At 45.0% G+C, this 27,594-nt stretch overlaps 2 protein-coding genes across 5 annotated transcripts; one reads left to right on the top strand and one right to left on the bottom strand.

Annotated features, from left to right (window-relative positions):
• Positions 1-546: 546 nt before the first annotated feature.
• On the bottom strand, positions 547-9,158 carry C8G (complement C8 gamma chain). Of its 2 annotated transcripts, XM_036751846.1 has the most exons (8): positions 8,970-9,157; positions 8,360-8,496; positions 4,593-4,663; positions 4,190-4,300; positions 3,879-3,980; positions 2,212-2,250; positions 1,604-1,639; positions 547-944 (listed from the first exon to the last, which is right to left on the bottom strand). In XM_036751846.1, exons 1-7 carry the CDS (start codon positions 9,102-9,104, stop codon positions 1,623-1,625), a joined length of 612 nt encoding a protein of 203 aa, XP_036607741.1. In that variant the 5' UTR covers positions 9,105-9,157; the 3' UTR covers positions 547-944; positions 1,604-1,622. The 2 variants fall into 2 exon arrangements, with proteins under 2 accessions (XP_036607741.1, XP_036607742.1); XM_036751847.1 differs by lacking the exon at positions 1,604-1,639 and having other exon boundaries at positions 8,970-9,158.
• A 6,550-nt stretch (positions 9,159-15,708) lies between these two features.
• FBXW5 (F-box and WD repeat domain containing 5) lies at positions 15,709-26,236 on the top strand. 3 transcript variants are annotated; one of them, XM_036750891.1, is made up of 10 exons: positions 15,734-15,908; positions 16,863-17,200; positions 18,931-19,147; positions 19,730-19,887; positions 21,146-21,320; positions 21,537-21,685; positions 22,054-22,510; positions 23,738-23,885; positions 24,025-24,237; positions 24,714-26,236. In XM_036750891.1, exons 3-10 carry the CDS (start codon positions 18,955-18,957, stop codon positions 24,958-24,960), a joined length of 1,740 nt encoding a protein of 579 aa, XP_036606786.1. In that variant the 5' UTR covers positions 15,734-15,908; positions 16,863-17,200; positions 18,931-18,954; the 3' UTR covers positions 24,961-26,236. The 3 variants fall into 3 exon arrangements, with proteins under 3 accessions (XP_036606784.1, XP_036606785.1, XP_036606786.1); XM_036750889.1 differs by lacking the exon at positions 16,863-17,200 and having other exon boundaries at positions 15,709-15,908; XM_036750890.1 differs by lacking the exon at positions 16,863-17,200 and having other exon boundaries at positions 15,726-15,908; positions 18,915-19,147.
• Positions 26,237-27,594: the final 1,358 nt, after the last annotated feature.

The raw sequence follows: 27,594 nt of genomic DNA, 5'->3' as shown, positions 1-27,594 counted from the left end.
AGAACGGCCTGTGGCTCTCCTCTTCCCTCCCTGGTACACAGCTGTCTACTCCCCCAACATCTCTTTCCCTTGAGAAATTCAGGCTCCTCAACCCCATGCTAGTCCCTGCTCTGGATTCTCTGCTTATGCTTTTCTTATGCTTTTTTCAAGGTCCCAAAGACAGGGCCACTATGGGAAGGCCATATACTGTCTCAAACTATTTCTTCTTGGGCTGAATAAATACTGTTGCCACTGTGGGACCTTGATCCTTCTTCCCGAAGCATCCTGAGAGAAAAAGAGTCGAGTGGGCAGACATATCAACCCCAACTAGGCAAAGTTTTTTGTTTTTTTTTCTTTTAAACAAAAAGCTGAGATATATGCCAAAATAAGGCGTGTGTGTATGTGTGTGTGTGTGTGTACTTTGTGGCCTTGGCTCATCTTTTGCCAGTGACTAGAAATGATGAGTCAGAAAGACCATCGCCTAAGAGGGTTATAGAGTCTACAAAATGTTGGACCTGAATTCTAAGGCACACTCTGTGATGGAGAAATGAGACCATCGAAAAGAAATCAGATTGGTCAGGAACAATTTTAATGAAAAAACAAATCACTCTCTTACACTCCAGTCTCACCAGTTCTTAGGTGCCTTTGTGGACTTGGGAAATGCTTTCAGACATTGGGCCGGCCAAAGAATCTGAAACCTATTGCAGACCCCTGGAAATCAAAGTCTCTGCTAGGGTCAGGGGTCAGCAAAATCAGAGGTCATTGGGTTAGAGGATTGGGGAAATAGTGGGGTCAAAGGTCCAGAGAAAGCACCAATTCCAGACTTCTGGGAACCAGGCCCTGATCTCTGAATGGACAGTAGTCATGATGAGGCCCTGGAAGCAGCTGACAAGCCCTCCACCCTCTCACTGAAGAGTGCACCGTGCCAGGCTCTGGTCTCTCCATTCCGACTCAGCTTTTCACTTCTGCAACAGAGAAGACAGACCGGGCACTGTACATAATTGTAGCCTTTGCCCCCAGCACGCAGACCCAGTGAACTTGTAACACTAATAGCTCACATTCACATAGTGTTGTAGCATGTACCAAGCACATTCTTCATCCCCACCTTGTGAATTGAGTGAAAGTATTGCCCTCTCTTACAGATGAGGAAACGAGAGCCTTTCTGGTCAAGATGGAACAATCAGAGGCTTCCTACTCATAGGCCTCTCAAAAAACATAACAAGAGAAACAGAAAGAGAGGAATAGCTTTTAAAATATCACACAAGAAAATGCAAACCAGCCAAAATAGAGGAGAGGCATGAAGAACATTGATACAATGGGGAAAAAACAACGAGGTGAAACAGCAAAAGTACTAGAAGCAATACAAAAAGAAACAATGCAAGCTGTCCCCAAAGACTGCCTCATTTTGGATAAGTGACCCATTTAATTTGGGCATGAATTAGCGCTGTTACAAAAATCACTACAGCTCAGGGGAAGTAAGAAAAAAAATCAGTGGGAACTGAGGCTAGAATTAATTTTTTTTAAAAGATCAGGAAGAAGTAATAATATTTGTTAAAAACCCAATGGAGAAATTACAACAGGAAAACCTCAAAAAATCAAATGAAGCAATGAACAAAAGACTTACTGTGTGGCAAAAAGCAGGACTACAGAGCAGCATGATCTAAAGTAGAAAAATAAGGTTGGAAAATGATGCAATTACTGAAAGAATTGGAAAACATAGCCCCGAGTGACAGCCGTGGAAGCTAGGTCAAGACACAGCAGCAATCACAAATTTAGGAAAACAAAAGAATATGAACACCATATTTCAGGAAATTGTTCAAGAAAACTTTCCAAAATTAACAAAAATAAGTAGCAATCTACAAACAGGAAGAATTCACTGGAGCCCACTGAGGAAACCAAGGCTCAGGGAAGTTTAGTGTTGTGTACCCAAGGTCACATAGCTAGCATCTGAGCTCAGACTTAGGTCTCTCAGCTCCAAGACTGGATGGAGCTTTTTCTACTAAACTACATTGATGTTGTTGGACTCCTGGAAAATGAAAGGCTAGAAGTCCCTAAGGATATACAATGAGATATTAAATGGGACTGTAGGTTTTGGGTGGAGGGAGAAGCTAACCATGAAATGCCCATTCTTCTGGGCTGGGGAGGATACAATGTATGTTCCCCTGTAGAAAGCCCAGAGAACAAGTCCCTCTCTGTTCCCTATTCCCAACCCCAACCCAAGGTTGCACTCACCATCCAGGATCTGGAAGTCATGGGAGGAGTTGCAGAACCCTGTGGGCATAGAGGTTAAGGGTCAGGGCATCAAAGTAGGAACAGAGGGTACCCTGGGACTAGAAGTACCCATTAAAAATCTTTATAGTCTCAGTCTCTGTCCAAATAGAGGGAAGGAGAGAGGAGAAGAGGAGGTGAAGTCAGGGTTAGAATCACCAGTTGTCCACTCAGTCAGAGGCTTCATACAGTTTAGGGCTGGAAGGCGCCATACTAGATGATCCTGACTTTATTTTACAGCTGAAGAAACTGGAGCTTAAAGAGGTTGTGATTCTACATGACCTGGATATAAAGGGAGATATCATAAACAGAGTATGGAACATATTACCTATCAGATTTATGGGTAAGATAAGAAGTCATGAATAAACAAGAGACAGAGAGTATTGTGGGATATAAAATGGATAATTTTGATTACATTAAATTAAAAAGGTTTTGTACAGATAAAACCAATGTAGCCAAGGTTAGAAGGAAAGCAGAAAATCTGTGGAAAATTTTATAGCCAGTTTCTCAGATAAAGGCCTTATGTCTCAAATATATAGAGAACTGAGTCAAATTTATGAGAATAGGAGTCATTCCCCAATTGATAAAAAAGGATGTGAACAGACAGTTTTGGAAGAAGAAATCAAAGCTCTTACAATCACAAGAAAAAGCATTCTAAATCATTATAAATTAGAGAAATGCAAATTAAAACAACTCTGAGGGACCATCTCACACCTATCAGATTGGCTAAAATGATAGAAGGGGAAAATGACAAATGTTGGAGGGGATGTGGAAAAATTGGCATGCTAGTACACTGTTGGTGGAACTGTGAACTGATCCAACCATTTTGGAGAGCAATCTGGAATTATGCTCCAAGAGTTATCAAACTGGACATACCCTTTAGCCCAGCAATACCACTGTTAGGTTTGTTTCCCAAGGTGAAAAAGGAGAAGAACTAATATGTTCTAAAATATTTATAGCAGTTCTCTTTGTGGCGGAAAAGAACTGGAAATTGAGGGGATGCCTGTCCAATGGGCAATGGCTAACCAAGCTGTGGTATATAATTGTGATGGAATACTACTGTGCTATAAGAAATGACAAGCGGGTTGGTTTTAAGAAAACACAGAAAGTCTTGCATGAAATAATGCAGAGTGAAACTAGAAGAACCAACAGAACATTGTACGCAGTAACAGCGATAGTGTTTGAAGACTAACTATGAATGATTAAGAAGCTATTCTGAGTACTACAAGCATTCAAATCAACAACAAAGGGCTTATGAAGGAAAATGCTATCTACCTCCAGAGAAAGAACTGATATGTGAAAGTAAGTATTGTATGGTTCCACATGTATTTTTATAACAAGTGTTGGCCTTCTCTAATAGGGGACTAGGAGGAAGGGAGGGAGACAACTTGGAACTCAAAATGTATCCCAAAAAATGAAATTTTTAAAAAATAGAGAAGTTGTGATTCTTCCAGTGTTGGATGGTGTCTCAGAAGGGGATAAGGACATGGGCAGTGGAAGGCTCCTCTGAGGTCCCTTCCAACTCTGAGGTTCTATGCATCTGTAGCCTGGGAAAGCCTGGGGTATAGGAGAGTGGTTCCGAGAGCCAAGCAATAGGAAGGTAACATGGGGGTGGGGGAGGGGGAACTCACCATAGGTGGGGAAGTAAAAGGTGAAGTCATCACTTAGTGTGGCATCAGTGACATGTTGCTCATACTTGCTCAAGATGTCATCACTAACAGGGAAGGACCGAGCTGCAGGGGGAGAAATGAAGCAGTCCTAGGAATGGGTTTCTGGAAGCTACTTGGTCGAATCTTTTTCTATGTCTATGTCAGTGCAAGTGTCAGAGGCTAAGGACAGGGATGGGAGGTGCATGAGTCTCAGCCCTTGGCTCTTCTTCCTCTTTTTCTACCATCTTCAGTGCAGCTCTCTGTCCCACGCCCATCTCCAACCCCCTCCTTACCATAGAGCTTTATGGAGAATTGCTGGTCCCTCTGATAGTACAGGATGGCATATTGGTGGTAATCTGTGTCCCCCACCACCACTTCCACACCACTGCTGCGTCTTCGTCGGCCTAGGAACAGATATCGTCATCTCACCTTGGATCTGGTGCCTTAAAAAGGGGGGACTGAGCACTAGGGCTGCTCTGGGGTGCTTCCTCTCCCATGCTACTAATTCTTTACCATCTTTACCTACTAGGGTGCTTCTTCCAGAATTCCAAGCACCTACCACCATCTCTTTACCCTCCCATTACTTCCTCCCAGCTAGGACTTATTGGAGTTGAGTCAGGACCTAGGACTTCTTAATTCTGGGCCTCTCAGTCACTGTTGCTCCCCAGAGCCCCCTCCCCCAATGCCCACTCTCACCTTGGAGATGATATCTTCCCTGGAGCTGGGTGGGCTCATACTTTTGTTTGATTTGCCAACAGATTCCATCCCTAAAGAGCAGATATGTTAGGACTCCAGAGACAGGGAAGGCAACCTGTAACCCTGGGCTGAGGGTTACTCAAGAAATAACTTAGGCTAGATATTAAGGCGTACTGAAGTGTAGGATATCAAGGGATGCTGGAATGAGATACAGAGGGAGACTGTGAATTCTTTGTAACCTTGGGCTGATAACCTCCCTGAGCCTCAGGTTCCTCATCTGTAAAGTGGGGGTAATAATAGCACTTACTTCACATGGTTGTTTTTAGGATCAAATGAAAAGTTTGTGTTAATGTGTTAAGTGCTTTTCAAATCTTAAAGTTCCAGCTATTATTATGACCACAATATAGAAATGATCCTGGGTTCTTGGAGGCTGTACCAGTGGAATGTGACTTTTGATAAGTCCTATCCTTGGAAAAACTTTGAGTTTGGGCTGGGTGATGACTGCATGTCTTGCACAAGGACTGGTTTCAAAAAGCTTGTGAGGCTCCTTCAGGTTGACTGCTGGGAGATTTGGTTTTTTGGCCGCAGAATCTCTTGAAGACTTGTCTCCTAAGGCATGCAGGGGTTGTGATCTTCTCCAGCAGAAAGAGTACCCGCATTGGTAATATCTTGGATCTCTGAAGTATTGGAGCAACAATAATAATAACAATACATTTATTCCCTATCGGACACTGAGGAAGACATGACTTGATGGCTAGAATTATGCATCAAGAGCTCTCTCTCTTTCGTGGATTGACAGATGACAAATCGCCAGACTACAAATACAGAGCTTAAAATATTCTGGAGGAGGCACTCCCTGGCTGATGCTGTTTGAGGGATGAGGACTGCGCCCTTTCTCATGAGAAAGAATAAAAACCTTTTCTGATCTCTGAAAAAAAAAAAAATATTCTGGAGGAATTGATAAATGGTCAGAGGATACGAACTGGCAGTTTTCAGAGGAAGAAAGCAAAGATATCTATAGTCATATGAAAGAATGCTTTAAATCACTATTGATTAGAGAATTGCAAATCAAAACAGCTCTAAGGTAGCGCAACTCTCTGGTCAGATTGGCCAACGTGACAAAACAGGAAAATCACAAACGCTGGAGAGGATGTGGGAAAATTGGAACACCGTTACACTGTTGGTGGAGTTGTGAACTGATCCAGCCATTCTGTTCGTGGTATTTTTTGAGGGGGATAGGGGAAGTCAGAGCACTTGGGGTTAAGCGACTTGCCCAAGGTCACACAGCTAGTAAGTGATCCCACCATTCTGGAGAGCAATTTGGAACTACGCCTAAAGGGTGCATACCCTTTGATCCAGCAATACCACTTCTAAGGCTGTATACCAAAGACATCACACAAGTGGGAAACGGACCTGTATATACAAAAATCTCTATAGCAGCTCTTTTTGTGGTGGCAAAGAATTGGAAACTAAGGGGATAACCATCAATCGGGGAATGGCTGAACAAGCTGTGGTACATGAATGTAATGGAATACTATTGTGCTATAAGAAATGGGGAAGGTACGGACTTCATTACAACCTGGAAAGACTTACAAGATCTGATACTGAGTGAGGAGAGCAGAAGCAGGAGAACATTATACATGATCACAGACACACGGTCTCTATAAGGACTGACTTGGATAGACTTGGCTCTTCTCATCAATGTCAGGTTCAAAGACAGCTCCAAAAGACTCATGATGAAAAAAAAAAACTATCCACATCCAGAGGAAGAATTACAGAGTGTGAATGCAGATGGAGGCAAACTATTTGCTCCCTTTTTTGGTTCTGTTTCTTCTTTCTCATGGTTCATTCCATCGGTTGTAATTCTTCTTTACAACTGGACTATGGTGTAAATAAGTTCAATGCGAAGGTATATGTAGAACCTATATCGGATTACACGCTGTCTTGGAGGGGAGGAGGGAGGAGAGGGAAAGGGAGGAAATTTGGAACTCAAAAACTTGTGGAACCAACTGTTGTAAACTAAAAATAAAAATAAATTAAAAAAAATATTCTGGAGGACTCGACCAATAAACCCGGCTAGGGTTGGGTCATTGTCATAGACTGAGCCGTTGCCTGTAAGTGCCTGGACATAACCTCGATTCATAAAAACTCAAGAACAATGTAATAGATGCTACCAGGAGCACGTGGGAGCAGGGTCTATTTTAAAGATTTAGCAGGAGCATTCGCAGCTTGGAAATCAGCAAACACAAACGCTGCAAATCAAAGCGTGAATTATCTTGTTGATTGTCTAGAGTCTAGACTTGAGAAAATGACGGTAGAAAAGTTAATAATGCCGACTAAATGTAAAAATGTGTCCTGCATCTTTAACAGCCGGAGAGCTGGCCGTCCGGCACACCCTAAATTCATGATTTCTTAGCTACAAGAAAGAAAAGTTTTCAAAGTATTGAGACCTAGAAGAGAGGATTGAAACCTTGTGGTGACAAGAAAAGATACATGGATCCCCCTTTTCTTGTCTGGTATTGGAGTAGTAGGTGGCTCAGTAGATAGAGCACCCTCTGGGGTCAGGAAGACCTAAATTCAAATCCCACCTCAGACATTAGCTTTTGTGTCCTTGGGCAAGTCACTTAACCCTGTTTGCTTCAATCTGTCATCTGTAAAATGAACTGGAGAAGGAAATGGCAAACCACTCCAGTGTCTTTGCCAAGAAAACCCCAAATGAGGTAATGGAGCATCAACCAGGACTATTGAACTATTGAACAACAAATGACATTGGAGTTGTAATGAGGGTGCTTGTGGCTTCCCTCCTAATGCTTGTATTCAGCTACAAAAAAACCAAACAAACCAGTCATTCCATCCCCATATGCAATCCTCTGTAGAACATTATATATCAATGAATGATAGAGAATACTCATTTGTCTACCTGAACTCCATTGAAAAAGATGAGAATGAGATAGTGATGGTAAGAAATCTTTTTTTTTTAAATTAACAAGCATTTATTTTTTTCTCCACCTTTCATAAAAAATGATGACAATAAAAATCTCGTTAACCAATATGCATAGTCAAGCAAAACAGATTCCAATGTCTTCTATGTCTAAAAATGTATATAGGTCTCATTCTGCGTTTTGACTCTGGATGATAATAGGTCTTTCTAAAGAGAAGCAATAATCCCCCCCCCCGCCCCATCTCACTTCAGCCCCTTAGCTTGAGACAGGCTTTACCCCCTTTAGAGTATATAAGAATGTTAAGAGATACAAGATACCATGTGCTGCAAAAGTCTTAGTCCATTTTTAAGCTTGTGGATACTCTGTGAGTGTGTGTGTGTGTGTGTGTGTGCGTTATGGATGTAAGCATGCTCATGTAGGCATCTAGGTAGTAGAAAGAGAGCAATGGACTTAGAGTCAGGAAGAACTGAGTTCAGATTTATCCTCAGATATTTACTAGTTGTATGACTTAGACTTAGTGACTTCTCAGCAGACTGCCTCAGTTTCCTTACCGGTAAAACGGGAGTAATAACACCTACTTCCCAGGGTGGTTGTGATAACGCCTGCAAAATGCTTGGCAAACCTTAAAGCCTTTTTCAATGTTTTATTAACACAGGGGAAGACATCTGTAGGGTTAAGGTTGCCAAAGCAACCTCAGAAATTGTCTACTGTAATATTCTCATTTTATATAAATAAAAGGAAATTGGGGCGCCTAAAGAGGAAGGGATTTCTTTCTAGTTACCCAGGGAGCAAGTCACACATTCTATCTCTCTGCATGTTACTCACAGTTTCCTGAACGTGTCGACAGCCAGTGCTGGGCCAGACACTGCAACCTGCATCAACGTGGCCTCCAACCGGTGGCTAGACTCCAGAAGATGGTTGCATTTGGAGGCTACAGCCACCAGGAGCCAAGTTCCTGAAAACTGAGGAGACGGGTGGACTGGGACTAGTGAGCCTTGACCATGAGTCCCAGGTTGAGGAGTAGCCTTAGAGTGTCCAGGGGGCCCGGGGGGAAATGGGGAAATCTCCAGGTTGCAAGGAGGCAGAGGTAACCCTTCCCTCCCAACCCAGTTCAGTGGCTAGGGCAAGCACGGTGTCTACGGGACAGAATGAGACCTGAATCCCAGAAGTCTTAGGGCAGCTGACAGACAGACAAGCAAGACTAAAGGTATTCCTACTCAATTTTTTTCTGTGTCTTTGGGAAGCTCTTGTTCTAAAAAGGTCTCTACAGCTTTATTTTGACCTCTGCCTCTGGGAGTCACTGGGAAGATCCTGCTTTAGGCAGAGGGGTCCTTGAGTTTTCTAAGGCAACCTTGCCTCTGCTCCTTTCTGGCGTCCCCCCACCCCCCCAAGATAAAAGACATTCTAAGGCCAGCTCTTTCCTTATTGTCCCTACCTGATGAAGGTCAAAGTTGGCCTGAGGTTGGATTTTGTCAATGGGAACCAGAGGTAGTGGGGGCTTCTTCCGCCTCTGACCAGGGGTGCCAGGGACCAGGAGCAGAGTGAGGAGAGCAGTCCTCAGTAGCAGCATGGTAGCGATTACTCAGCTTGGGAACGAGAATGATAGCCAGGGGTAGGAGGAATGTCCCTGGATCCGGGAAAGGCCGATCAATAAGTCAGAGTCCATTTGTCTGCATAATGGCTTTAGTAAGGTTGTGTATGGGAAATGGGTCAGGGGGAGGAGGCAGAGGTACTTCACCAAGGGGGAACCTCCATTCTTAGATTCCTTGCCTTTGGCAAGCCCCTGGTCTGAACACTGCCATCATGAGAAGCATATGGTAAAGTAAAAAATGAATATATACTTTTTGATTGATTAAAACAGATAGGACTGTAGGACATCAGCTAGATGGTGCAATGGATATAGCACTGGGCCTGGACTCAGGAAAACCTGAGTTCAAATCCAGCCTCAGGCACTTAGTCGCTTAACCCCTGTTTACCTCAGTTTACTCAACTGTAAAATGGTGATAATAATAGGACCTACTCCCCGGATTGTTGTGAGGATCGAATGAGATAATATTTGCAAAGTTCTCAGCGCAGTGTCTGGCACATAGTAGGTGCTATATAAATCCTAGCACTTTGTATGTAACTTGGGATACCTCCGTTATGTACTATAGTTAGTAAATTGTATTTTATCTTTGCAATTATTACACATATGCATCCACACACATATAGCGGGGTAGACAGAAGGTTTGGACCATTATATAGACCAGCACTTCTTAAACTGTGGGTCACAACCCCGCATGGAGTTGCGTAACTGAATGTGAGGGTGGCGAAAAACTTGGCCACGATGAAAGGTTTCTGAATGTGCAATGACCAAAAATTAATTCAAAATCAAACGTGTGATGAATCTGGCAGCGCTTGCCTGTGTTGCATAGTGCAACTTCACTGCAGCCTTGGTTCTGAACATACAACCTGTGCACTTGGCACTGCGCGCCATGCAACACCAACGAACGCTGCCAGAAACACCTTGGCTCAGATTCGAGTCCATTGTATTTTATGAATTCCATTGTTTTTACTGTACCTACAAAATCATTAAATGAATATTGGTTTGGGATTAGGATGGAATTTCCAACAATTTCTGAAATGGCCCTAAACATACTTCTGTCATTTTTTAGTACATATTTATGCGAAGGGGCATTCTCAGCATCGACAATTATAAAATCAAAATATTGATCAATTCTGAAAAACATTGAAGATGCCCTACATCCTCGAGTCTCAAATGTTCTGCCAAGATTGAATTCTTTATGTAAAAATAAACAAGTACATCCACCTTATTACTATGCAAATTTGCTTTTATTTTTTAATGGTAAAGCTATATGTATACCAAAGAATTGTTTTAAAATACATTTATTTATGATTTATTACCAGTAAATGTTTGATTTGCATACCCATTTTATATACCTATATACTCAGGGTTGAGTAAAAATTTCTTGGGTGAAAAAGGGTCACGAGTGGAAAAAGTTTAAGAAGCCCTGGTCTAGACCACTAGTATAGAGGATTTCTAGTGTATAACCTCACTCTACCAATGCATATCAGTACTCACCTGTAACTTGAAGTCTTAGAGAGTTGCCCAGTGTACTGCACAGTTCCTTTACACAACAGTACCCTTACACAACTAGCAAGCGGCAGCAACAGTTCTAGGAGCCAGGGCTTCCTGACTCCAAGGCCAGCCCTCTGCCCACTACTCCATGCTGCTCTCAGCAATCCCATGCACAATGTAAAAAGACAATAAAGATTAAAATTACAACACACCCCAAAGGAAATGGAAAGACACATGGTCAGCGTAAGTAGAAGGAGATGATATTTGAGAAGCAGCAAAAAAAGACAGCATGTAGGTAAGGAATGCATGTCCACAAAAGGAATTCGGTTGGTGAGAATGAGAGACAACAATCGATGGACAGACTGACGGGTATGTTTGTCCTGCCTCCCTTCCACGAGATTAAAAGAACTAAAGGAAAGACCCCAGAGGTGGGTGGCTCCTTTGCGGAGACTTTATGGGAAAAATGGGGACACATAAAATCCCATAGGATAAAAAGATGGGGAGGAGGGACTACCTTCTTCCTCTAGTGGAGAGAGGCCCCACAGAAGGGAGGTGCTGGATTCGCCAAAGTATTCAGTATGATGCATTTCTTTGGGAGTCCTATCCTTCCTACTGAATTGTGTTAGCAAGAGCTCTCATATGTCCTTGTAACAATCCTGAAAGGTTGACAGTGGGATAGGGACTGAACCTGTGATCTCACTGGTCTAGAGAATTCCCAGATGAGGAAATTCCCTCCATCAAAGCAGGTTAGCATCTTCGCTGTAACTTATAGCCCTAAAGAGTCGCCTGGGCCCTGGAGCAGATTAGGTGACTTGTCCAACTGGACCTGGCTTCCTTTCTCCAAGGCAGGGTTCTCTATCCGCTGCTGTGCCACCCTGCTTCTGAGGTTGAAAGTACAAGTATCACTGTACCCATTTTATGAGAGAGGAAAGTGAGGCTCAGAATAATGAATTAGAAATAGATTGCCAAACTTCTGTTCAGAAACATTATTTCCCTAGTGGCCAAACCCCTGGTGATGAAAATCTCTGAATTTAGCCAGGTTATATCTTTACAAGACAATCACACGCATAGTTCTTTACCAGTCCAATCCTAGACTCCTTTCCAGCTCAGTAAGTCTGTTCCCTGCTTATTCCCCAGTGGAATAGCCTTTAAGAACTCAGAGTTATCTCCATGACAGGATTCAGTTCAATTCATCAAATGTTCATTCAATGCCTACTATGAGCAAAGCAAAGGGAAACTGAGGGTCGATATGAAAGACATTATCCTCAAGTAATTTGTAATCTCTCAAGAAGGCATCAGAGGTGCACTTTGGCAGAGGCTGCCTGCATTAATTGCTGAATTTATGCATTTGACAAAGATTTATTAACCACCTACTATTGAGCTCTGTGCTCAGTGCTGAGAGAGAAAGAAAGTGTAAAAAGTCATGGACCTTGGCAAAGAATTGGAAATTGAGGGGGTGCCCATCAATTGGGGACTGGCTGAACAAGTTGTGCTATATGATTGTAATGGAATACTATTGTGCTATAACAAATGATGAGCAGGCAGATTTCAGAAAAACCTGGAAAGGCTTATATGAACCGATGCAAGTGAAGTTAGCAGAACCAGGAGAGCATTGCACACAGCGACAGCAATATTGTACAATGAACAACTATGAATGACTTAGCTGTGCTCACTAATACAAATGATCCAAGACGATTCCAAAGGAAAATGCCATCCACATCCAAAGAAAGAACTGATGAAATCTGAATGCAGATCAAAGCATACAGTTTTCACTTAATTTTTTCCTTTTGATCTGTTTCTTCTTTCACAACATGACTAATATGGAAATGTTTTACTTATTTGTACATGTATAGCCTTTATCAAATTACTTATCATCTTAGGGAGGGGGGAGGGAGGAAATTTGGAACTCAAAATTTTTTAAATGAATGTTAAAATTTGTCTTTACATGTAATTAGAAAAAATAAAATACTATTTTAAAAAAAGAAAGGTCATGGACCTTACAGTTCACTTGGAGAAAACTTACAAACAAAATAACTATAACATAAAATATTTTATGTCTAGTGCATGAGAGAGAAGACAAAATGTTATGTGAGGGTCTAAGGTAAGAGGAAGGTCATTACTGATGAGGGAGGCTTCCATGCTTAAAGTAACATTTGTGTTGGACTTCTAAAGATGGGTAGGAATTCTTTTTTTTTTAAATTGTACAGTGTAGTTTATTATAAACCAAAGAATTAAGATTTAAATTTTAAGGTTTACATCCTTGGCTACATTATATCCATATATCTCAAGCAGCTATCAGCAATCTAAATTAATAGACCAGTCATACTAATAATCAGAATTTCTTTGTGATTCAGTGTAGTGTTTAACTATTAACATGCTGTGTTCTATCATTTAAGATATTATCAAGTTCATTAAAATTACACCAGATACATTACATATACGTGAACAAGATCTACCACATTCACTAGTTAACTAAATAAAAGTTACTTCCATTTTCAAAGGCATTATTTTTCTACACCTTAAAACTTTAAAGAATCAACCTGCAACAAGACTAGACTGCCAATTCTTTGATTCAATAAAATTTTCTGTTATTCAAATATTATGAAAAGTAATTCTAACACCAAAGTCTTCAAATACATACAAACAACAATGCGCATATTCTCTTGAATTGCTAAAGAATTGACCATGTATGTATACTGTAATATAGTTTGTCTGAAGAAATGTCATCTGAAGAGATGGGTAGAAATTCAATAAGCAAGGATGGGGAGGGGGTGTTGAGGTCAGAGAACCATTAAGTTGAGGTTTAGGGGTGCTCGGGGCCACAAAATACCAACATGCAGGGTCCTGCTGAATGAACTCAACTCAAGCCTTCTTACAGCTAAAGAAAAACAAAGTGTATTAAAGATTCGCCATATTGGGTAGAGTCTTAAGAAATTTCACCATTTGTGACTCTCCTATTGACAGGTGGGCCAGATTGAATCTATTGAATCTAGGCTGAGCTAGATTGAATCTGAGCACCTTCACGGAGGCAAGATGGATCTTACAGAAAGACTGTGGGAGAGATCTAGGGGGTGGTTCTGGAGTGATGGGAGGAGGGGTTAGGGAGGGTCTTGAAGAGGAGTCTAAGGAAGATCTTGATGGGACTGAGGTAACAAGAGGTCAGACTCCAGGAGTGGGATTAAGGGTGAGAAATAGCTGAAGACTACCAGGAGATGATAGACTATTGGAGAGCTAGGTTAGTTTAAGGGTAACAGATTTGGGTATAGATATTTTGATAGGATCAAGGGTGGGAAATAGTCAGGGCAATGGAGGGCTAGGCCAGGCTAAGAGTAACCAGAGATTCAGGCCTCAGGCAAATGCCTCATTAAGTGGGAAGATTCAAGGAGAGCTCAAGGGGGCTCCCAGAGCCTGTACCCCATCAAGGGGACATTTCAAGCAGAAGGAACAGTCTGAACAGATTGAATGAATGAATGAATGAGTGAACAGAGACTTCCAAAAGGTCAGAGAGGAAACATGATACAATGGAAAGAACACTGAATTGAGATTTGTGAGATCAGGTCCCTTAACTTGTTTGGGCTTCAGTTTGCTTATCTGTTGTTGTAGCATCCTGGGCCATCTCCAGTTGTCCTGGTGAATGTCAGGCCACTGGACCCAGATGGCTCTGGAGGAGAAAGTGAGGTTGGTGACCTTGCACAGTCCTCCCTCACTCAAGTCAAAGTCAACTGCAAGTCATGTTATCATCTTCCTGATGTCATGGTCCTCTTCAAAAATGAAGGTCAAACACAACCTGTGAGTAGCCTCTCCCTCTCCATCCCCATCTTCTTCTCCCTCTCCCTGGCCCCCCTCTGTGCTCCATTTCGATGGCTGAAGGCTGCTTCCTTACCTTTGGGTTTACTGCCTAGATGTCTTTCTCAAAAGCCAGGCCTTAAACCCAGCTCACTCTGGAGCTCATAGGTTGGACAACAGGTCCCTGATCTCCTAGCACAGAGTGAATGTTAGTTAATACCAAATAGTAGCTGTTTCTCTTTTGGCCAGGAACCCTGAAGGTCTCAGGCCTTTTCATGTAATCAAGGGATGTCCCCTTTAGTCAAAACTCAAAAAAAGAAAAAAAAAATCAAACTGGGAGGGGAAGACTGTCAGGGTTCCTGGCCAAAAGAGAAGCAGTTACTATTTAGTATTTCCATTCACTGTGTGCTAGGAGGGCTGGGACCCACTGTCCAATCTACGAGCTCCAGAGTGAAACCAAGCTCATCTATAAAACTAGGGAGTTGGATTAGACAATCCCTAAAGTCCTTTCCTGCTCCAGTTCAGGTTTCTGTGCCTGGCTCAGACCCAGTCATCCTGGACTACCTGCAGTGGGTTCTGAGACTCTCCCTTCTGCTCCACAAGTGTTAGCTGTGCCTGGCTGGACTCAGGGAGGGGATTTGGTTCTCTCCCTCAGTGGACAGTCAGTCCAGGGGAATGCTATAAACTGTCCCCCAGGATCGCTGAATCTACAAATTGGAGGGGAGCTGATGGTGAACAACCCTGGCAAGGGGTCATCCAGCCTTTGATTGAAGCCTCGGGATTGGATGAGACACAGGAGCACGGTGGAAGTGAGCTGGGGCTCTGCAGTCAGAGGGGCTTGGTTCAAATCCAGCCTCAGACATTCTAATTCTGTGACCCGGAGGAATTCCCTTAGCCTCTGTTTATCTTAGGGGGCTCATCTGTAAAATGGGATAATGATAGCAACTGCCTCCCAGGGTGGTGGCCAGGGTAAAATGGAGCGTATCTGAAGTGCGTTGCAAACCTTAAAGCTCAGTTTGTAAGGGCTAGCTATTATCACTACAATGAATGGGTTGGACTACTTGGCCTCGAAGGACCCTGGTGGGTTTATTACTAAGATTCAGGCCACCTACGGCGAAGAAATGTGGCCTTGCTGCCCCCTGGTGGCCAATGATAATCACGGTTCGGGAAAGCGTTCGGTCCGGCGCAGGCGCAGAAGAGGAAGGAGCCCAGCACGAGAACCAGAACGGCTCGAGCCTGGGGGGTGGGGCGGAGGCGGGGTGGAACGACTGGGAGGAGCTGTCATCGATGCCTCTGAGTTCGAGGCATCAGGCCTGGGGAGGACCCACATCATAGAGACGCGGAGAGAGCGACGGCAGCGGCGACTCGGCGCGCGAGCGGAAGTGGGGGTCGGGGGCAGAGCGGCCCGGCCCGGGGCTTCTCTCGCCTCGCCCCTTGAACCCCGCCCCCCTCCTCGACCCGGCTCCGGCGCCGGCTTCGGTTCCGGCTCCGTGAGGCGGCTCCCGCGGGGTGAGTGGGTGAGCACGTCCTGCGGCCCCGCCCCGCCAGCGGGCGCCCCCCTCGTACTGTGAGCGCTCTCCGACAGCGCCCCGCCGAGGCAGGCGTCCTCCCCGTAGGACCCCCACCCAAGAGACGCCCCCCTGCGGGGAGACACCCCCCCCCCGCCCAGCTCCCAACACACCTCACCCCCGCAGGGACCCCTCCCTCCATAGGGACTCTCCCACCTCCCTGATACACCTCACCTCCAAAGGACCCTCAGCAGGGACCCCTCCCCAACAGACTTCACCCCCAAAGGACCCTCAGCAGGGACCACTTCAACACACATTTCACCCTCAAAGGCTCCCTCCCCAGGAGGGGACACCCCCACCTTCCTAACTGACACCTCAACCTCAAAGGACCCCTTCCCAACAATGACCCTCCCCCACCGCCGGCCCATTTCCCTAAAAAGCACTCCTCCTCAAAGTGCCCCCCAACAGAGACTTCCCAACAGTGACTGCTCCAAGGGAACCCTCCTTTAAGAGATCCTCCCCAACAGTGATTCCCCAGGGACGCCACCCCAGCAGTGACCCCCCACTTGGGGTCCCTTCCCCAATAGCGACACCCTCTCCTCAACAGCGAATCTCTTAATGGAGCCCTTTCCGAAAAGCAACTTCCCCAACAGAGAATAAGTCAGTCCTTTTGTCAGCCGCCCTGACAAGGGTTTCCTACAGCTGGACCTTGATACAGCCAAAGGGCTTCTTGGCTTCGGAGTCAGGGACTGGCATTCAAATCCTGCCCTTCCACGGATGAGTCAGCATCACCTGTATGACCTCGGGCAATCATTCCACCCCTCTAGCATCAGTGTCCTTGTTTGTAAAACCTGGAGGGGAGTGTAGACCAGGTGGTCTCCAGAACAGTGTCTCTTCTAGCGCTAGATCTCTGTTCCCGTGACTCCTATGTCATCAGCCCTCCCTTCTCTCCCAGTGTCCTCAGGATTTAAAAACTCTGCTGTTGCCTCCCGAGTTGTACTGTAGCACTGGTATGTGGACCTTCAGGAGGATGGGAGAGACTCTGCCCTCTGGGAAGTTGCTTTGGGGAGCATGAAGCTCCTTCCTTAAGGGACCATTTAAAGAAGGGGAACCAGCCACCAACAGAAAGAGAAATTTCTGCCGGAGCAGCCACTTTGGGGAAGCTTGGGCTTCTAGCTTCAGCGCTTCCCTGGAGGAGCCTGCCCGAGTGAACCCCAGGACTTGGGAAATGCCACGGCCATATCTGTAGACGTCAAGCGTCACTACCATTGTTTGGATTCCTGTGATAACAAAGTATGAGGAACCCCCCAGACTAGAGACCCGTAATTTCCAGGGACTTAGATCAAAACTCCTCAGATTAAGAAAGTCCTGCCAATAACTCCAGTTACATTTCTGTAATCTGGAAATATCTGTGCCTCATATTCGGTACAGTAAGCATCTGTTTCAATCCCTGGGCGTGTGCAAGCTCTATATTTTCCTTACACTTGATTTCCGACTTTCCGTTGCCCTTTCATCCCACTGCTGCTAGCAGTTCTCCTTTCCTGACCGAGGAGATGTAAATCACATTTCGATCTGTAACCTGGAGGATTCCTCAACACAGATAAAATCTTGACTTTGATTTAAGTTTCAGCAGTGAGGCATCAGCGCCCTTCTTTCGCCTTCCATTGGGCAGGATAGCCCGGTTCTGACGTGCCTCACTTTTTCAGTACCCTGTTTTGTCCCTTGAGCCTGTGTGGTGGAGGTGGCTTGCTTTTCCTCTGTGGGGCAAGGTCATTAGGTGGCAGCCCTGAATGGAGTGGTGCCGGACTGTAGTAACTCTCAAAGGGAGGGGATAAGTCCAGGGCCTTGTGCTCAAAAACCCTTGAGTCTCTCAGACCCAGCTCCTTAACAGTTTCAAGGGCAGGTCCATAGGAAGCTCGTGTTGCAGAGATTGTTGGCCTGGAAGAAGGCAGGTTGTGATGCAGGCCTGAGGTGGCCTTTTTGCCTTGTCCCTGGATTATTGTTACATCCTTGGAAAATCGTAGAGGAGTTCCCAGCTCACTCATGGGTAGGAATTCCCCGGGCTGATGTCGATTGTTGTTTGAACTTTAGCATTCATTCAGCAAATATTCAGCGCATGTTTCCTGGTCAAATTACAAGAAAGTCTTCTATAGTTTCTGGGCCTCAGCGTGGTTGGCGTTTACAATCCCTAGTTTCCTTCAAAGTTCCACTAATGTGCCCCCCTCCCCATTATCTTCTTTCTAATATATATATGTATATATACACAAACACATTCGTATATATGCTTTCCTATTTCCTTCATGTCTACCTCCACCCCAAAATTATCTTCTATTTTTTTATACACAGGGTAGATAATGTCCCGTGTTTTTCTGCAGTCTTAAGCTTTAGTAGTTTAGGTTTAGTAGTACTATCCCTGTCTCCTGCTTAGCTCATGAACTTCTTGAAGGTACAATCTGTTTAGCTTTTATCTTTGTATCTTCATCACCTAATTCAGTGCCCGGCAGATACCAAATATTTCATGAACCCAAATTCATTTCATGAATTTGATTGCTGTGAGAAATAGCCTCAGAGCCCCAGACCCTCTCTTCCTTGTTTTGCGCTGCCTATCCATTTCTCCTTAGCTTCCTAGTCTTCACCAGGTCAGGCAGCCAGGCTAGACTTGGGGTCAAAATAAAAAATACACTCAATCTTATTAATTCTGTGACCATAGTCAAGTCTTTTGGGTCTTCAATTTCCTTTATCATTAGACTGTGAGCTCCTTGAGGGCAGGGACTGTCTTTCACTTGTCTTGCATCTCCAGTGCTTAGCACAGGGCCTAGCACGTAGTAAGTGTTTAATAAAAGTTTATTGACTAACTGATCTACAAAATAGAGATAATGATATCTATAGTGCGTACTTCAAGTTGTTGTAAAGATCAAATGAGATATATAAATGTCAGTTTTGTGCTTGTTGGTTTTTATTATACCTTTGCCTCGTCCCCCCATTCTTGTTACTCTGTCTGACTCAGGTGCATGTGATTTCAGAGTCCCTGGGGACAGAATGACACGATGGATGATGGGGGCAACCCCTTCCTTCCAGACAGTATTATTTACCAGATCTTCTTGAGCCTGAGCCATGAAGATGTGCTGACCGCAGGGCTGGTGTGCCGCCAGTGGCAGGCAGTATCTCGAGATGAGTTCCTGTGGAAAGAGCTGTTTTACCGATACTACCAGGTGGCCCGAGATGTGCCTCGCCATCCAGGTCAGTGAATAGATGGTGAGGCTGAGGTTGGGCACCACCTTCCCTGGGGGAAGGGGAGGGCTGAACACTCAGCCTTGAGACATGGAGCTTGTGACATACTTGCCGATGACTTGATGACTGGTTCCCGGTCACAGTGAAATAACATTACCCAGGGCCGTAGAGGCCGAGATCATCTAGTCTAACTCCCTAATTTTATAGAAGAGGAAGTTGAAGCCCAGAGACGGAAATTGACTTGCCCAAGATTCCACAGGTTCTCTGATGCCTTCTTTTGTACAGAGCAGTATTAGGGTCTTAGGGAGATATAATATATTTGGATAAGACAAGGTCTCTGCATTCATGGAGCTTTGTATTTGGTAGTTTCTATGCAGATTTGGGGGAATTGGGGTTCCTGCCTGTAAGAATAATTGAGGACGGGAGCATACGTCTTCCCTTTACCCTACTCAGGCCAATACAGCCAATGGCTATGCTCTTGCTAGGTCATGCTATTATAAACAAGTTTACTCCGTAGAAATCATTTGTACCTTTCTCTTCTCTACCCCTGTTGCCCCCAAATGACACAACTTTTGGCTTTGTGTGGTACAGCTGCTGTCTCCTGGTACGAGGAGTTTCAGAGGCTCTATGACACCATCCCCTGTGTGGAAGTACAGACCCTTAGAGAACACACTGATCAGGTCCTCCACCTCAGCTTTTCACACACAGGATACCTGTTTGCGTCCTGTTCCAAGGATTGTACTGTAAAGGTAAGGCTGAGGGCTTCTAGAATGTTACTGTAGCGGCCTTGGACTACTGTTCCTATTGAACCAAGGTGCCTTCTTCCTCTTGGGAGCACTGGGATAGTGATCTAGGATGGTCAGCATTTTTTTGTGTCCAAAAATAATTATGGTGACTGGCCAAGGTGTTGTCACTACTCCTACCCTGGCCTCAGCCTTCTGGGCCAGATTGTCCTGGGGTTGCAGCTAATCTGCCGTCAGGGGAGTGTTAGAGGATAGGCAGAGAGGGGCTGCAGACTTAGTGAGGGAAAAGGTCAATGGCTCCTGGAGCTCTCAGGGCTACCTGCCCTCTCTAGGAAGCCCTAGCCAAAGTCCTTTGCCAAAATGGGCCCATGTCTTAATTCTGAGAGGAGTATGGCTCCTGATCTCCAGATTCTTGACTCAGACATAGACCTGGGTACAAATGGAGATTGTGGAAGGTCGTGGGGGAGTTCTATATCTAATTACAAGGAGAATTGCATTGATTTAAAAAAAACAGAACAATAACAATGGACAGTTTATGCTTTTAAACTGGCTGATCCTAGGCATTTGGCACTTTAAGTGCTCATGTCTGATCTCAAGAGAAAAGGGGGAGAAGTTGGAATGGTGGCCACACTGAAGCCCAGCTAGTCACACTCCTTTAGGTCTGAGATTGCCTCCTAGCCCTAGGGACTTTGAGCCACATCTAGATACCACTTAAAGGGAGGCTACTTTGGGAAGGTTGGTCAGCAGCCCCAGTTTTAGGCTTCCTCATAGATCTTGTGGTGGGAAATCTCATTCAGTCACCACCTACAGCTCTGTTCAACTAGCTGGAGCTCAAGGTATGAAGCCATCATACTTTAACTCTTGCCATCACCTCTACCAGCTTAAGCCAAGGCAGACTCCCTGCCCAACTGGGGTTTGGGGGAAAGAGCCCGTCAACTCCCAGGATAGTTATCTCTGGGCTTTTTGCAACTGGAGGGGATGGGGAACCATTCCACACACAGCTGCACCATTAGGGCTTATCACTTAGGTCCTTGGGATGCATTGAGCATGGAACAATGACATTGATTTGTGGGGATCAGATTGTAGTGACCCAAAGTGGGTGGGAATCTTGCCTTGGTACATACACTTAGCTCCAACCCTTTCTCCTGTATCCACTACTGCTGGCTCACAAGATTTGTCTGACGTGGTAGATGTTATTATTAATGGGCATCTAATCCTTTGAAGCATGTTTCCCCTTTCTGTCCTTCCTTCTCTATTCTCACAGATCTGGAACAATGACCTGGCCATCTCACTCCTGCATAGCTCCAACATGAGACCTTACAACTGGAGCTATACCCAGTTTTCCCAGTTCAACCAGGATGACACACTGCTCCTTGTGTCAGGAGTTTTCCTGGGGCCCCACAACTCTTCATCAGGAGAGATTGCTGTCATCAGCTTGGGTAAGAGTACACTGCCATCCCCCATCTGTGCACCTTCCCCAACATTTGCCTCCAGTTCCCTTTGCCAGATGAGGTATCAGAAGCCCAGCCTTATTTTACTGGGGGCTTCTCAGGGATTCTCTTCCCCTCTGAAATTAGAGGGGGAGGCTCCACTACTGCCCTCTCATTCACCCCCAGCTTCACCAACCCCTCTTCCTGTTCTTCTCTGCTCAACAGACAATTTTGCTCTTCTCTCTCGAGTGCGAAACAAGCCATACGATGTGTTTGGATGCTGGCTCAATGAAACCAACCTGATCTCTGGGAATCTACACCGGATTGGAGACATCACATCCTGCTCTGTGCTCTGGCTCAACAATGCCTTTCAGGTTGGGTAGATACTCTCTGCGATTCCCCAAGGACTCTAGCCCTAAGAGGGAGAATAGAGGCCCTTGGATTTTTTATGGCCAGGGCTCTTGCATGACATCAAATCTGCAGGAAGATCTTAGGGGAAGGGCCCTGAGTGGGAAGTCAAGAGCCATGGGCTATATATACTTCTTATCCTAATTCCATGCCTGATTTCTGTGACCCTTTGGGTCATTCAACCTCTTTAGGTCTTATCCTTCCCACCTACAAGAATAGCAATCTCCATCTAAGAGTTCTACAGGTATCCTGGAAAAGCAACACACTCTAAGCTAATACTGGCTTCATTGTGGCAGCTAGAATGCTTCTTACTCTTAGCTTGTCTTTCCCCCAGGATGTCGAGTCAGAGAATGTCAACGTGGTGAAGCGGCTCTTCAAAATCCAGAACCTTAACGCCAGCACAATCCGCACCGTGATGGTGGCTGACTGCAGTCGCTATGACAGCCCCGACCTCCTGCTGGATGCTGGATCCCAGCCGGCTGCTGCTGACACCTCCCCTTGTCAGGTTTTTGACCTGGGCAGTGATAATGAGGAAGATGAAGGCTGGGTCCTACTCCCACCAGAGACCCAGCCCCTGCGGGGCCCCAAGGAAGGACTGCGGCGATTTCTAGATGATATCATGGAGGGGCGGGCACGACCCGTCTTGTCGGAGCAGGAGCTGGAGAGCAAAGTTGCAGAATTTCTGGCCCAGAGGCGGACCAAAGCCCCAGAGGCCAGCAAAGAGAGTAATGACAAGAAGAAATATTTGATCTTCACCACTGGCTGCCTCACCTATTCCCCACATCAGATAGGTAACTGGACAAGCTGACATAGCCTGGTGATCCACTCATGGTGCCTAAGGGGAAGGGTCAGGAGAAGCAGCATCCCACAGAGGGAGTGAATTGGAATGTTACTTGAAGGGAAGTGGGAGATGAGATCTGAGGAGGCCCCTGAGGATGAAGAGGTTATCCAGGTGCTCAAGAACAGGAAGAACCAACTGGGGATAAATAGAATTATCAGATGGAATGACTAGGGCAGAAATCAGGTTGAGGGATTGGAAGAGTAGGGTTAGTGAAGAAAAGATGAGGAATGGGTCCCCTGCTCTGCAGTGCCTGGTAGTGCTGTTGAGAACCACAAGGTGGCAGTATTGTGGAGGCTTTTAAGTAGACATTTCCAGGTGACTATGGGGTTTACAGCCATGGCTTCAGAATGGTTGGCTCTTATATTTGAGGGGGGTAGAGATATGACAGTTTGTTGTGGCTCCATAAACTGATAGACCTAATTCCTTTATGTCTCTGGCCCAGCAGAGTACTGGTAGGAGGTACTAATACCCAGTTCTCTCTGGCCTGTTCTCAACTAAGACAATTCAGTCACTTAGATACCGATGCTAGTCCTTCCCTTTACTTGCTGAGTAACTTCAAAAAGGCAGTTGAGTGGCAAAGTACATAGAGAAGTAGGCCTGAATTTGGGAAGGCCCATCTTCTTGAGTTCAAATCTGGCCTCAGACACTAGCTGTGTGACCGTGGGCAAGTCACTCACCCCTGTTTGTCTCAGCTCCTTGTGTCTCAGTTTCCTATCTGTAAAATGAGGGTAAGAAGGAATTGGCAAACCACTCTAGTGTCTTTGACAAGGAAACCCCAAATGGGTCATGAAGAGTTGGCATGACTAAAAGATGGCTGAACAACAACGTAAATAATTTACTCTTCCTCAGTTTCCACACTTATAAAATAAGAGATAATGATATGTCCTTCTGGAGACACTGAGAAGGAAATAAGAGAGCCTAAGTTAGATAACCCTTTGGAAAAAAGTTAAAAGCTTCAGAGCAACGTTAGGTATCATCATTGACACTCTCGCCTTTGTATGCCTGGGCTTTGTCATTCGGTCTTAGTATCTGTTCAGCTACCTTAAGTAATGCCTTTAGTGGGGGGACAAGTAGCAGCTTTTAGGGTGGAATGGAAATGGAAAGGACTTTTGACTTACCCAGACCACTTTGGTAATAGCCTGTCCCTTCACCTTAAATCTGTCTTCTTCCCTATCAGGGATTAAGCAGATCCTGCCTCACCAGATGACAACAGCAGGGCCAGTGCTGGGAGAGGAGCGACGTTCAGATGAGTTTTTTGATTCATTGGATCATGTGATCGACATCCATGGACACATCATTGGGATGGGCCTGTCACCTGACCACAGGTGGGGTTGAGGAGCAAGTTGCCAACCAGGCAGGCTCCTAGGGGCAACAATTGGTCATTGACTCAGGCAAGGGTTGCCAACATGAGGGAATCAGTGGTTCCTCTTTTGGGATCCAAACTTCCTCATTCCCTCTTCCCAGGTACCTGTATGTCAACAGCCGCTCATGGCCCAGTGGCTCAGTGGTGTCAGATCCCATGCAACCACCACCTATTGCTGAAGAGATTGACTTACATGTGTTTGACCTTAAGACTATGAAGGAAGTGAAGAGGGCCCTCAGGGCCCACCGTGCCTATACCCCCAATGATGAGTGCTTCTTCATTTTCCTTGATGTCAGCAGGGATTTTGTTGCCAGGTACCATACCCCAGGAAGCACAAATCCATAAGCTCCCATCCCAACTGGAACTGACATGTTCCTTTTTGGGGAGTGGGGTGGGAAAATCACTTGGGAAATCTGGGTTGCAGTGATTTCTGCTCATTTACAAAAGGAGACCATAAGAATAGTACTCAGGATGATGGGAGATACTAAGCATGAAATATAATAGAAGCCAATAAACAGTTTGCAGTAGGGAAAGATAAGGCAGGACAGAGTCCTGTTCATACAACCCATTCTTCCTGTCTCCCTTTAAAGGTTGGTTGTTGAATAGAGTGGAGAGGCCTTGGCAGTCTAGCACATAGTTACTTTGGGCTCCTACTACAGGGATCTAGGCATTTCTCACAGACTAGGATGCTACCTGTAGTATCTATCCTGGGGTGGAGGGGTAAGGTGAAGGATTTGGGGGTAGAACTCCAGCTAACTCTGACTCCTCCTGTCTTACACATACCCAACAGTGGTGCAGAAGACCGACATGGCTACGTCTGGGACCGACACTACAACATCTGTTTGGCCAAGCTCCGGCACGAGGATGTGGTCAACTCTGTGGCCTTTAGCCCACTGGAACAGGAGCTGTTGCTGAGTGCCAGTGATGATAATACCATTAAAGTATGGCGGTCTCCCCGCACCGTGCGCATACACCAAGCCTGTCGTCCACGGCCCCGTCCACTCTTCTTCTCCTGGCTGGGCAGCCAAAAGAGCTGAGAAACCCAATCTTGCTATCTTGAACTCCCAAGTTCTTCTGAGGGGCAGATACCTTGGTTTACAGGAGATCGTTCTAAGTGCCCAAGCAGTCAACAATCCAGAGAGAAGCAACAGTCAAGACTGGTGTGGCTGGTCTGACAAATAGGACCAAGTCCTCCAAGTGATGACTCCCATCTTGCTCTCCTTCAAGGCCTAGTCCAGGAACTGACTTTGGAGAGCCTGCCAAGTGACAGTACCTGTCACATACTTGCTCAGGACCCTATTTTGTTGATGGCAACTTGGTACTGAGCTGGAGAATCCTTTCCCATTCTTGGGCTTGCAGTAGTTCTACCACAAGATGAGGCCTAGCCATTAACAGGAACTGTTTGAGGGGGCACAGTCTGTGTCTGACAGCAATGTTGGCAAAATCATAGGAGAAAGGAGAGTAAAGATACAGACTGCTTCACCTCCACTCCCTACCCCACCACCCCCACCCCTTCAATTCTAGCACAGGGACAATTGAATAGGATTTATGAGTAGAAATAATTTTACAAAATAGGTTATTTGAACTTTCCTTTTACTTAGGTTTCAATGTGTTCTATTTTGAAGCTAGGATTCTCAATTTTTGAGGTTTGTAAGGAAGCTTAGTTGTATGGGCTCACCAGGAAGACCTGGCCCCCCTCTCAGAGGAATTGCTCACTTACCCACCTGGAAGCTAGGGACAACCATTGATCTGATCAAGGACTCTCTCCTTAGAGGTTTTCACTTCACGTGTGTTGTTTTGTTTTTTTTGTAGCATTACAGTTTTATTTTACATATGCCATTGACCCACTGGAGATAAATGTTTCTCCATTCTGGCTCAAATGAGTTTATTTGGTCCTTGAGATTTGCTTTGGTTAGAAAGAGCTTCTTGGCTTTGGTTGAACCCATTTGGACCTGAAGCCCTTCTGTTGCCTTGGCCTAGTTGAGGATTAAAGTTGGGACAGCTTACAGATTCAACCAATTAAAGAGTGGTACCCTTAGTATAGGGTCTAGGGATGGAGGTGGCTCCTTCCCCATACTCTACTTTGCCCCATTCTTTTCCTAAATAACTTATTTAGAAAACCAGCATCAGCAGCTCCTTCCTCTTATAATTTGGTCAGGGGCCTGTCTGGGGAAACTGCAGGGAAGGGTTGCTGGATCTACCTTGGTGAAACTGTTGGTATGGTACAGGTTCTTGTGGGGTCCTGGGGTCAAACTGCATGTCTGCCTTTCCAATGCACTTCACTCCAGCCCTGAATAAACACTCATTGAATACCTCGTGTCTTTTTTCCTGTACATGTTGTACTGTAAATAAATAGGGCCTCTGTTAAAGTAAGGCTGTAAAGATAGCACCATTGCTTCAGCATTGGCAGCTGAAGTTCTATGGTAAATCCATGATTTTGATGTCCACATGGCCTGCAGTTTCATGCAGTAGGAAAGGGCCACAAACTTCAACCCTAATACTAGCCAGTGTTAAGGTGAATAAGTGGCTCAGTATAACTCTCACAACCTCTTGTCAGCATTGTAAAGCATAAATGCCAGCCTAAAACTGCTCATCTCATTTGGTAAGTGTAGCCAGGCATATCAAGGAAGTCTTAAGATTCGTTAGCCTTAGATTTGGAAGTAACCTCATAGTCATCTGTCCAAACTCCTGCTCTCAAAGAGATTCATGATTTGAATAAAGGATTGGACTAGATGACTGGCCTTTAAGGTACCTTCTATCTCAACTTAATGATTCTCCTCTGCTTGAAAGAGCCCACCGACCCTTTTGGGGACTGTACAATCCACCTCAGGACAGCTCTAAATTAGGATGCATTTTCCTAAGTTTAAGCTATATTCTACTTCCCTGCAACTGAACTAGGTCCCACTGGGGCAATGTTCAAATATCTGAAGACTATCATTATTCTCCCTAAGATTTTTCTCAAGGTTAAAACGTCCCCATATGATCTTGGTCACCTTTCTATGGACATACTATAGCTTCTCAACATATTTTCTAAAACACAGTTAACAGTCCACGTATTTTAAATTGAATATCAGAGAGCACTGAAAGCCCCAGGAATGGAGGGAAAAAATGAATTCTAGTCAGTTCCCATCAACACACCGTGCAAAGAGAATATAAAGCATTCTTTGTTACAAAGGACATTTTTTCTAAATTAGTAAAACTATCAAAGCTAATGAGGAACCTGCTTTTCTTTATTCCATATCTATTTAGGCTATCTCCGTGTGCATTAACCAGAGAACTGATTTATGTGAATGATTAGGTTCTAAAGCATTTTTGTCTATAGAACCCTGATAATAGAAACAAAACTGATCTGCATTAGTCATATTACCTCAGTAAGGGAATGGGGGTGACAGAGGGACTTTACAGGAGTTGTCAGTAACCACCTCCTCAAGCAACAAGAATTTATTAAGCTTACTATGTCAGGCATCAGGCCAGTCTAGTAGTCAGTAGAGTGCAGGGAAGGATTGAAAGAATCTTCAAACTTCAGGGGACCAACAGTGCAGCATGCCTCTCTCCTCACAATGGGAGAATACTGGTGCAATATTAGCCCTACATTTTCAGACACAGCCAAAATGTTGTGTTTTGCTTGACTATATGTTACAAGGATGAAATTCTACTGGTGAGGAAGTCAT

The sequence above is a fragment of the Trichosurus vulpecula genome, chromosome 3 (genome assembly GCF_011100635.1).
Source record: "Trichosurus vulpecula isolate mTriVul1 chromosome 3, mTriVul1.pri, whole genome shotgun sequence".
In the NCBI taxonomy this organism is placed as follows: domain Eukaryota; kingdom Metazoa; phylum Chordata; class Mammalia; order Diprotodontia; family Phalangeridae; genus Trichosurus; species Trichosurus vulpecula.
The sequence above is the reverse complement of the archived record's forward strand: the minus strand, read 5'-3'. Positions and strand labels throughout refer to the sequence as shown.

Coding starts and splice junctions, on each gene's coding strand:
- C8G (XM_036751846.1), bottom strand. CDS start 9,104: ATGCTGCTACTGAGGACTGCTCTCCTCACTCTGCTCCTGGTCCCTGGC. Junction 4,664..8,359: donor GTCGACACGTTCAGGAAACT/GTGAGTAACATG, acceptor TCTGCTCTTTAG/GGATGGAATCTGTTGGCAAA. Junction 2,251..3,878: donor CTTTTACTTCCCCACCTATG/GTGAGTTCCCCC, acceptor CTATGCCCACAG/GGTTCTGCAACTCCTCCCAT.
- FBXW5 (XM_036750889.1), top strand. CDS start 18,955: ATGGATGATGGGGGCAACCCCTTCCTTCCAGACAGTATTATTTACCAG. Junction 19,888..21,145: donor CCAAGGATTGTACTGTAAAG/GTAAGGCTGAGG, acceptor CTATTCTCACAG/ATCTGGAACAATGACCTGGC. Junction 23,886..24,024: donor GGCCTGTCACCTGACCACAG/GTGGGGTTGAGG, acceptor CCCTCTTCCCAG/GTACCTGTATGTCAACAGCC.